General features: G+C 35.5%; 1 protein-coding gene across 5 annotated transcripts in view; it reads right to left on the reverse strand.

Annotated features, from left to right (window-relative positions):
- Positions 1 to 12,222, reverse strand: part of C1H8orf34 (chromosome 1 C8orf34 homolog) — a 154,905-nt gene that overhangs the window by 117,817 nt on the left and 24,866 nt on the right. For 4 of the 5 annotated variants that reach the window (XM_040079364.2, XM_040079354.2, XM_058423623.1 and 1 more), the window contains exons 3-4: positions 11,881 to 12,012; positions 3,123 to 3,251 (exon numbers count right to left, since the gene is read on the reverse strand). In XM_040079364.2, the coding sequence (XP_039935298.1) occupies positions 3,123 to 3,251; positions 11,881 to 12,012 (261 nt within the window). The remainder of the gene's footprint in view (positions 1 to 3,122; positions 3,252 to 11,880; positions 12,013 to 12,222) is intronic. The other variant, XM_040079380.2, reaches the window with a different exon arrangement.

The raw sequence follows: 12,222 nt of genomic DNA on the forward strand, positions 1-12,222 counted from the left end.
TGTAAAAATCCATTAATAATACGTTCTGATCACTTGTGTACTCAGCTGTTGAGACCAGTGTCTGTCCCACACCACTTCAAAATAAGATTAGTATCAAACGCAGCATTAAACTCATGGTATGCTTGTAGAAACAAAAGCACTAACTAGCCTGCCCAAAACAAGCATCAGAAGAGGTAGACATGGGATCTTGTGATGGCTTTTTTAAAATTCACCACAGGCGATGTTTGTTTGCATACAGCACAGAATGAGTTTCATGCAGCTTACACTTTTTAAAGCCCTAGACCTTCTATTCATTGAAGCCTCCTAAGGTATTTCCTATGTGCAATCTACATTCTATCTCTGTGAGAACAATAAAATTAATTTATTTTCAAAATTCTACCTTTTCTCTATTTACAAAATTTTCACATTTTTCATTTTGATTTTTTAATATCATGCTGACATGTAAGAAATAATAGCAAAGACGTTTTTATTTATTGAAATGAAGTGAAAATCAGAAGTACAAAACCTGGAAACAAGGATATACAGCTTAGAATTAATCTGATGCAAGTGTTTTAATGATACCAACAAGAAAAAAAGGTTAAAGTGCAGAGTAACTAACAACTATAAAAGAACATAAAAAGCCATAAGGAAAGATACTATAAATACACTAGAAAAGGAGAACAAATTAAAATACAGAACTATTACATCAAAGAGAAGGAAAGCAAATAAGAGATGATACAAGGAATTCCCAGTGTTCAATACTTTCCCTGCTTTAGTCTACTAAAAAAAAAAAAATCAATTGCAGCCAGATGCTTAACAATAGTGGTTTTAAGAGAAAAAACTGCAAGCCAGACAAGGGAAGCTGAAAGATATGCTGGTGATTTAGATACATTCAAGTTAGCAGACTCTTGCGAAATTCACTCTCAAGCATTTAACCAACTAACTGAAGAAACCTCTAATCCATTAGCAGCTGTCTTTCAGGAACAGAGAGGACAGAAAAGGGCAAATACATATCTTTGAAGAAGAAAAAGGGAAGATGTGGGGAACTACTAACCACCAAGCCTTAATCAGACAACAGCAAGAATCATAGAAAAAACTGTTAAATAAATAATGGAATAGAAAGGCAGTAAGAAAGAGCTGACATGAATTTATCAAAAATGAATCGCATCAAATTAGTCTAATTGCATTCTCAACTGGGAAACTTGCCTAGTGGAAAAGAAGAAGCAGCAGATGCAAAATACTCCAGCTATAAGACTCTGTTTACTATCCTAGATGATACTGAAGTAAAAAAAATAGAGAATTACAATCTACGTGAAAACACTGCAAGGTAGAAAAACATCTGGTGGGAGGAAACACACTTACTGAGTAGCTTTCAAGGGCTGGTTGTCAGATCTGAAATGGGATCATGAAGAGGTCTGACAATATTTCCATTAATGATCTGGATGAAGAGATAGAGAGCACATTTATGAAAGTGAACTTATTATCAGGCTGTGAGTGATTTAAAGCACTCTGGGGGATGGGATTCAAATTCCCTATTATCTTGACAAACCACCAGAAAGCATCAAGTACTAGCAAGAAACAGTGAAGAATGTTTCATTTGTGAAATAACTACAAAAAACAGACTCCAACAATGGTGACAGGTACATTCACCCAGTCCAAGTGTAGGACCCAGAAGAGCTGCAGAGTTTTACACTCCCGTTAGAAAGCCGTGGGGGGGCAAGGAGAGGTACAGAATGGTGCAAAATCTATTTTAGGTATAAGGAAGTATAGGTATATTTCTAAAGTGGAAATAAAAAGTGGAAACTTCACAATATTCTGAAGGAAAGACAAAGATGTAGGATTGAAGAGTGGATTTAGGCATCCAATCACAATCTGATTGGTTTGTATCTCCAGAGAGTGAATAAATAACTCTTTCTGAAATTCAAAATAATTGTTTCTGTACCTGTGCATAGCTTCCCTACAAGTCTCTAAAGGAAGAAAGCTTGAAACCTACATTCACATCCATCACACTCAGGCAACAGAGAGGCTGCAAATCAGAGATGCTGACCAGAGTTGGTTTAGTTCCTTACAAGCAGATAGACCAATTTACTAGAAAAGTATCTCAAAAAAGCTCTGTAACTTTACTACTATAATACAAGTTTGAAAATTGCTCATAATATAATCATGGTGATTAACCTAAAACATTTGGGAGAGTGTGATCTGGGAAAACTAGTTTGGGGTATTTGGCATAACTTGGAAAAATGCCGAATCTCAAAATTCCTTGCCAAACAAATCTTCCTTTCCTCATTCTGTGCTGTCTCTGACCTCACTATATATAAATTCTCCAGTGAATCAAGAACTTCAGGGATAAAATTTAATGAGAGAAGAAATAAAAATTTCTCACACACACGATCTCCCAGATCATGCCACACCTAGTTTTCATGTAGCATGGCAAAGACTACTTGTTATCATTTCATACTTTAAAAGTTGTTAGCAGTATTTGCTCCCACAAATGTATTTCAGAATACTCTTCTACAGGAAAGAAAGCAAATTAAAAAAAAAAAAAACAACCAAGAAGCTATTCCTGATCATATCCACTAATCCTCAGAGCTGTTCATTACATGAGTATTTAAGGGATAATACATGGGGTTTATTACAAAATAACAGTATTTCATGTTTCTGAGTATTTGAGATGCTTTAAAATATTTTAATTTCTTTTGAAAACTACATCAAGGAAATCAAGGATACAAAATAGCTAAATGTTTTTCAACAGCAGATCTGAACTCCATCAATGAGGTTAAGGTTTTATAAAGGTTAATGCCATTTAACTACCACACAAAGGAGCAATCTCCTTGCTGCATGCTCCCACCATTTTCATTAAATCAGCCTCTTGTGCTTATCTCTTTATGAGCTAATTCAGCTCACTAAACTGGTAGAAAACTAATGTTAAAAAAAAAGTGGTGCAGGGGTAGTAGTTTCAGTTTCCAGGAGAGCTCCTCAGTTTAGAATTATCTTAGACAATCTGTAAACCTTATCAAGAGTGTAATTGCTGATGTCAATGACCTTGGTCTTCACGGAATAGAAGACCACCTTCCTGATATATGCTTCCAAATTACAATTCAGGCTGCATGGTTACATTAAAAAACTAAAATCAATCAACTTACTGCGAGACAGACTCTCAAGGGCTTTTCCAAGCTTTTTGCTCTCTTGAAGAATATGATTAAGTTCATCAAAATCATGGTTCTCCGGTTTTGTCTTCCAATCCCATTTAGGATGCTCTATTGACCTTGGCACTAAATATACACAGATATATAGATGAAGTTTAGATTTGGTAGTTCAGACTCCTACAGTAGAAAAAAATCTGCACAGTGAGTTTACAAGCTCAAGTATCTTGGGTGGAAATTACTTAACTATCCTTTTATTTTAACTGCTGGAAATATTTTCTTTGGTCAATGTGAAGTACAAACATCTATGAACAAATGCATACCTGAATTATTCTTGCAAATGAATTAATTGGTAAACTGGATAATTAACATTAATAATTGAAAATAATAAAATCAATGCAATAAAAATGTATTTAAACTATGACACATGATGGTATTTCACTTACAACAAAATAGAATTCTGTGGCCTAGGGGTCAATAAGAAAAAATGTCTAAACAAAAATGAGTAACTGTGTACTTTTGGCATTGCTAGTTATTTTATCAAGAAGAAAAAAAAAAGTATTTTAGATACAGCTTTTAAAACAACTTCTTTCTTTTTCAAAAACCATAAAGTGTAGATAACACAGTTCATAAAAAACAGCACAACAAAATAAGTCCTTATCATTCATGTTGTACAGCCTCTAATCTTCATTTCCGTACTTAAACTCAGCATTTGGGAAGCACAGACCTGATCTTACAATCTGCTGCTCATTATCTATTATCAAAGCCTTTAATTCTGAAATAGCAGTATCTCAGCTGCTGAGCTAAGTTTAACTACAACGAAGAGGACTGTCTGAGATATGTAGGATGCACGATGACCAGAGCTTCACCGAACAATGTGAACATTTTGAACAATTTGTAGAAATGAAAACAACAACAATGCTGTTTCTGGAACTGCAGTTTAACATGTTCTTTTTGCCAGTGTTTAGAAGTAAGTGAGCTGCTGCTTTTGTCATGAAATGCAACTGTTGGGTTGTCTCCAAACACAGTATTACCATGCTGGTGTGAAGATGATGATGTCTAGTCCACCTTTTCACCAGAAAGGACCAGTTGCATTTCTACCAGTTGCTGACCATTTACTTAAAAATAACTTCAAAGAAAAGCCCAAAATATCCAATATATCCTGGTGAGCTTCAAAATTTTTGTTTACTATTTTGACAGCTGTCAACTAATCTAGGCTTATAAACATCATTTTCACTACATGCTAAGAAGGCAACTTACAGATTCCTACAGATTGTGCTAAAAAGGTGGTTTCATGATAATTTGAAACTTCAGAGTGCTTTTATGATGGTATGGGGAAATCATGCTCAGACATCAAGTCTGGTAGCTATTACAAAATTAAATAACTTGGTATTGAAATTTGCCTAAATGCTGACTTTCCTCTATGTGAATATACAATCTGCTCCACTTTAGATCCACTTCAACTTTTCCTTGTGGAGTTAAGTCAATAGTCACCTTTTCCAGATAAAGAAATGTTATGCTGAAGTCCTTCTTTCACAAATAACATGACTCTACCTACTGCAGACATAAACCAAATCATCTTCAAAACAGACATCTATATAAGGTCTGACAAGCCAGGGTATATCCTGATCTGTAATACCCACTCAGGAACCTGGCTGTTAGGGAAGTTATTATATTAGACTGCAATTATAAACATTTTCAAAGACAGAAGACAAAAGAGACATTAAAAAAGACCGACAGAGATAAGACTAGAAGGAAAGGGACACAAGAACCCTCAATAAGGAGAAGGGAAGAGAGGAGCAAGAGGAGAGTCAGTCTTGTTCTCTTCTGTGTTCAAAAAAGGCAACTAATGTATTTCCTTCTCAGGACAATGGAAATAACGAGCTATAGTGGTGCCCAGTAAATACATACAGGCTTTAAGTTATTAGAGCATGAGTAGTCTCCACTCAGATGAGCAGCTTGCAATTTTTGTTGACACTTATGTATTTCAAACATTATTTTACAATTCCCTGGTTTAAGAACTGCTAAGTCGATTGAAAGTTACATAAATTCTTGTGTATCAAAAATCAACTCCATTCACAGACTGTAGCATATACAATTTAAGCAGCACTTCAGCATTTCTCACCCTTTTTTTATTTACAGAAAACAAAATGTTCTACCTAGTATTTTTTCAAAACTGTTACTACCTGTAAATACAATTTTTTAATAAACTAGAAAAGAGATTCTATAAAGAGTTCACTCTATTTTCACCCACCTTTACTTTACATTGAGATCACACGCTCCTTTTGAGGCCTTTTGCAGTTGTCTTACCATCACCCTTCCGTGTGCCAACACCATTTTCCACAGCACCACTCACTAGCAGTATGAGACTTTTCTTTCTATGTTTATGCTGAAGTTACCACACCAAACAGTATCACCAGAATACAAACAGGCTACAATTTAATATAGTAAAACCACATAAAAAAGATGACCAAACCTTGGAGCTTCCAGGTTACAGAAAACTTCCACAAGCTAGAATTTGATACCATGTCAGTTTGAAACAAAACACATTATTCAAAATAAAAAAGGATTTTTGAGAAACCGTACACTTTTGAAGCAAAATTTGTCATGGGACAGAAGCGAGATGAAGCAAATGTACAAATGTTCTACTTGACAGCTGTGGAGCTTCCAGAATCAGTAACTGCCAAGTATATGGACCAACTCACATCAGGAAAAAAGCAAGTCTCAAGATTGTTCTTCTTGAAAAGTAGGAACACTTGCTCAAGACAGTGACCTGGTTGCTAATTTCAGAGAAATGTCTCACAAACAGAGGAAGCTTGGACTGCAGCTCACTAGATGAATAGTGGGAAATCAGTCAAAACTATGGTGGAAATTTGCTTTGCATGCTGATGTACAATCAGCTGTGTTTTACTGAACCACGTTGTACTTCAGTGAAAAGATACCAAAATACTTACATTGTCACAAATTATTTCTATGTTTCAATACAATTTGTTTCAACAATGATTTGTCTCATTCTAAAGAAACAAAACAGAGGAAGCTAAACAGAATTAGAACTGACTGAAATTTTTTATTACTTCTTGAGAAGACGGTTCTTCCTACTTAGCTAGTCTTTCAAATAAGGAATGGATACTAAAACAACATCTATTTACTATCATATGGCACATGTTTGCTCTTTCAAGTTAATTTTCTTCTTGCTTACAGAATTTTTCAAAATATAAAATTTTATCTTCTCAGCTGTAGGATCAACAAACACTGGTAATTTTCAAATGAATGGCTTTGTTGGAAGCATTCAGAATTGTACAAACACCATGTGACGCTTCTTAGGAATCTTTTCAAATATATGATCCTCCTCTTTATGCATGAAGTCTGTCATCAATTGTTTACGTGCATGTGTCACTACATGCTTAGCAAAATCCTTTCATTATACTCTGACCTTCCTCTTTCTTTCTTACACTCATTCCACAAAATTGCATCAGTAATTTCAAATCTCTTATCACATAACCCACCTCAACCTCATATCTGTTCTTTTGAGAGCCTTATATATTATATAACCCTTCCTCTTGGAATTATTTGCCTACAATTCAGAAGATTTACTGCATCTACATTGTAGAATTTGTATTGAAAGATGTAAAGTTTCCCTTTATGGAGCTAAGATTTCACCATCTAATCTTAGGAGACTGGACAGACACACTTGCCAGTATTTCTGATTTTCTGGTGGTGTGTCCTGGCCATAAATGCACATTAGATTCATTCACAAATGTGCTATGAATTCTGCCACAAATCAGCACCTTTATTTTCTACTGGATGATAGTATGAGATCAGTACTGGTTTTATCTACCCATACAAGTCTTTTCAATGCATGATCTGATCTGCAGACAGAATCAGACCAGTTGCTCATCAAATCTAGCATTTCATTAATGCATTGTATGACCATCTCACATCTCAAACAACAAAAACAGTTATAACTGAACGCAAAATTACTCATGAATGTAAATCTTGTAATAGCATTCAGATTTGAGTTCTTTGATAATAAATGCAAACTGGTTTATAGAGTATCTGGATATTAAAAGGCTAAGAGAATGATGGCCTACAGTCCTAGACTGACCAATAGCAACTAGAAGCATGCAACATTGTACTTGCATATGGGATACGGTGAGAATGTCGAACTGAAGCAGCATGAAAGGATGATCTGTGATCTGATTTAATATGGGGGTGGTGGAGAGGTCGACCTACATTGCCTAAAAGTAGCTAGCTGGGAAACAAAAAGTCTGTTTAACAAACTAGTTTGAAATTTCCAATTCTTTTTTTTCTTCAGATACAGAATGTGAGCATTTAAACATTTCATTTATATACAAACACCCCTAGCTCCAAGCTTCGTCCTTGCCAGACAACAGCAGCAGCTTCTGCTTAACTTTGTTTTTGCACACGCCAAACAAGTGGTCAGAGGGAGTAGATATTAACACTTGTTTGTGTGTTGCAGGAGCACCTGACATCATAATAGGCAAGAGGGAGTGGAGGTATCTTTCCAGTAAAAAAGTTGGAAGCATAAGGAAAAGACATTTGTGCAGGAATAAAATGCACACTGCAGTCAACATCACTAAGCTGAAGGAAAAAAAAAAAATCCTAATTAAATTAATCAAATACCTTCATGTTCACAAAGATTCCTATAAAAGAACAGTTCTGAGTAAATGTACAAGCTCGGGATCATTTGAACCAGATGGCGACAAGACAAAAACTCTGAAACAGAACATAATAGAGCTGATGAACTCCATTAAATTTGGGGGTTGTTTTGGCAGTTTGAGGGAGTACTTTTTAGACCCTTGGGTGTGCGGATTTGTTCTTTTCTTTTAAACACAAATCTGAGAGTAAATCTTTAGGTCTCAGCATGTCCAAAGCTTTCTCTTTCTCAGATGATTTCTTACTACCTCTTTGGAGATGCTTTGGGGAAAAAAAAAGTACAAGAGGTAGAAGCTGAAGACACAAAACAAATGGAATATGGTGTGGACATTGGGACAGAAATCTTTCTAAACACGCTTGCTGATCTGTGTAGTTGAAGGGCTACATGGTACCCGCTGATTTTGGCATAAATCAGAAAGAAAGAAATGTCAAAAGAACATTTAGAATATTAATCTATATATACCAATCATAGATATATATATATATCGATTATTGTAAGAATATTAATCTATTTGGCAGAAAATAAGAGAAGCAAGATATGGCAAAAAGGCACATACCTGAAACTAACCTCTGTGATAGCAACTAAAACAAAATGTAGTTCAAATACACAAAGTATTTTGAAATGCTACAGAAACAACTAATTGCAGGTACAAGTAACAAAAACAACAGGATTAATTAAGGTTTAAATAAATCAGTGTTATGGAAGAAAAATGGAAGCGCATAAACAGCAAAGCATGGAAGCAGAGGATAATTAGGCTGGAAAGGACCTCTGGAACTCTTCTAGCCCAAGCTGGTGCCCTAGGACTGGTCGATTGAGGGCAGATTGTTCAGACTATTCAGTTCAGTTTTAAATATACCTCATGATGGCCATTCCACAGCCCCTCTGGACAAACTGTTCCAGTGTTTGACTACCTTTTCAGTATAAATTCTGTTTCCTCTTGTCCTTTCACTAAAAACTCTTGAGGTGACAAATCTAACTATGCCTTCTCATCCATCCTCCAGCATACTAGTTGATGGTTACAATGAAATCTCCCCTGAGTTTTCATTTTTTCAGTATGACCAAACCAATTTTTTTCAACTTCTTCTTGTCCATCACATGCTCCAACCCTGTCATCACCTTGGCAGACTCCATTCTCCACAGGATCTGCTCCAGTACACCACTGTTTCTCACAATGTACTCCAGATGCCACCTCAAAAATAAACACTGCTGGCTTTACTCTTGCTACTGAAGCCTGGTATGCAGGTCACCTTCAGCACTGCATGAGCACACAGCCACAGCTGGTTCATATTCCAAGTCCTTGTCAATCAGCATTCCACACCTTTTTCTGCAAAGCTACTTTCCAGATATAAGATCCCAGTTTATACTATTGCTCAGGGTTATTCCATCCAAGACGTAGGATTTTGAATTTGCCTGTGTTGAACCTCAAGAGGTACCTCTCAGCCCATTCCTCAGTCCTATCCCTCTGAATAGCAGTCCTACTATTCAGAATACCAATCACTTCCCACAATTTGGTCTCATCTACAAGCCTAAGAGATAGTCTATCTCATAATCCAAGGCATTAGGAAATTCTTTTAAATGGCATCAATCTCAGAACCAGTTCCTTGAGCATGCCATTAAAGACAGAATTTCCAATTGGACTTTGCACTGCTAATCACAATCCCTTGAATACACCAGTTGAGTCAACTTTCCATACATCATCTTGACCTCTTATTGAGTCCATATCTTATCAATTGAGTTATAAGGATGCTACAGGAAGCTGACAAAGGTTTTGCTAAAGTCATAGTATGAAACATCAATAGCTGTTTCTTTGGTTACAAGGCCAATTATTTCATCTAGGAGGGCAAATGTGTTGATAGGATCAGACATATCTTGTCTCATAAATCCATGCTTGACGTTTCAAAACACATTTTCATCCTTGTGACAAGGAACACCTTCCAAGAAAGTTTGCTACCTTCCAAGAAATTTTGCTCAATAATCCTTGCAGACCATGAAGTTAGGCTGATCAGATTGCCCTTCCTCAAAATCAATGAGATATTTGCGTTTTTCTAATCATCAGGAACATCCCACAATCATTATGACCTTTCAATGATGACAGAATGGCCTTGCAATGATATTAGTCTCCCCTTTCAGCATGCTTAAAATCAGTCTCATGTAGTGCCATGTATTTATGAAAGTCCAGTTGCACTAAGCCCACCCTAATTCTACCTCCTTTGTAGGCAAAGCTGCGCTCCCACACGCTGTTTCTATATGTGGCTAGCTTGAGAGTAAGTCTTACTAACTGAAGAATATTATTAAGTGTCCTTCAGTCCACAAGGACAGATCCTTGACCCCAGTCACCTTATGGATGTATAAAATATTTCCTTGTTTGACATGAGACCTGATAGTTTAGAATGCCCAATCTCCTCTTTGTCCCTCTAATGGGACAACCTAAGGACCAACAAGCAAAAAACTTGTAGTAGGCTCACATTTTGGGAGAGTGACGTGATATCAGCCCTCCTATCTGGGATAATGACAGACCTGAAAATCTTTAGGAGATGGCATTAAAGTTATTTGATGCATACCACAGAGTCTGAAAAGTAAGAACAAAGCAGAAGGAAGGAAGGAACACAGTTCGATGAAAGGAAGACCTCACAATACCTTTTGGCCACTGTTGCTAACAGTGGATCTCCATAAATTGCTGTTATCCAGCTAATCTGTTGGATTAGACACAGACTGAGTGACTGTGAGCATTTATTTGAATGTCTCTATTTATTCTTGAAAATAAATTAAAATCCACATGCTTCTTTTGAACAGACTTAAAAATTCATATACCCATTGGGAGGTACAGTAGAATTGATGATCAATTTTGAGTGTTTTTGAAGCAGGGAATGTGCTTCATGAAGAAGAACGAGACAAATGCTCCATTTCTAGAAAAAAATAATTCTGAAAAAAAACTGTACAATGGGACACAGGTACCTCTAACAGGTATTTTTACTTGTTGCAGTTATTTATTCTCAGTAAAGAATGTTTCACAACCATACAAGACTATTAATCACTCGAAAGCAGTGAATTTCCACTGCAAAAATATATCATCATTCACTTTACTCATTGCTGTGTAATATTTTGACTTAGTGAGGTCGCTGGGCAATTTTCCTTTGACTCCTTTGAAGTCTAGACTTTCCCATCTTGCTTTTAGAGGAAAGACAACAAATTTTCTAATGCAGTATACTATCTCTATTCTCATCTGGTACACCTACTCACACTCAAGAGTTATAAAGATTTGGCTATTATAAAAATATCAAAAAGCTACAAGAGTCAACAGAAGTAAATATCATTTTTCAATTTATTTTGGAGAGAAATCTTGTACAAACAATTCCCTGGTGTGTAAGTATATTTACATATGTATGCATATTGTAGATATATTCATTTGTGGGAAAAAAACCCTTTAAAAATCAAGCTTAAAAATCAGATTTTTTCAATAGCCAGTACAGAGGAAGTGTATTTCATTAAGGCTTGTTGTCTTCATTTTCACTAATATTTAGAGGTAGCTGACAATATTCTCTTCAGTTGTTCTATTTCTTCTCTGCCATTTCTTTCAGTGTACATTTAGATTCATTCAGCAACTCTCAGAACAGTACACCTGTTCTGCTGACACTACTCCCATACCTTGAACAGTATTTGTTCATAATTCATAGTTCTGAACTGTCTGACACACAGAAAAAATTCTATTAGGAGCACTATCAACAGAACAGATTTTACATGCGCATAATGGCAACGTAAACTAAAACATCAAACCATAATCAGTATCTGAACACAAAATAGCACATGATACCCAGATATTACTCTGTTTTTTTAATCATTCTATCCTGAATTTTTTTCTATCTACAGATGACAACACAGCGCATTATAAAATATTCATAATTCAAGTGAGATTAAGGCAAGAATCAAACTCTTCTAGCATATATATATATATATATACACACATATATATAAGCACTTCACCTGCTCACAGTTTGCTTTCAATTTTAAACCATATTCAAACAAAAAACATTATAGTTTGGAAAGTTTGCATAAATTATTAATGTAGTGAAGCTTTCTTACATGACTTGGACTCCGGTGATGGTGGAGAAATGTTGGACACAGCAAGGTCGCTCTTTGACTTTTTAGGCTTTTTTGCATTTACCTGCCAAGGCTTATCATAATTTCTAAAATCTCTTCTTGTTCCTTTATTTTCTGTTAAAAGAATCAAATCAGATAACCATTACATTTGTCGGGTCATTTTTCAAAGACTTAACAAATAATTAATCAAAAAACTCCCAAGGTGTATCAATCCAAATTAAAGACAGCTGATTTTTTTTCTCCTATTTCTGATTTCTTTTATATTTATTCTGTTTATTCCACCTTTTTAAATATCAAAACTTAGAAATTAATATGTTTTTCATT

The sequence above is a fragment of the Hirundo rustica genome, chromosome 1, assembly GCF_015227805.2.
Source record: "Hirundo rustica isolate bHirRus1 chromosome 1, bHirRus1.pri.v3, whole genome shotgun sequence".
NCBI classification, from domain to species: Eukaryota; Metazoa; Chordata; class Aves; order Passeriformes; family Hirundinidae; genus Hirundo; species Hirundo rustica.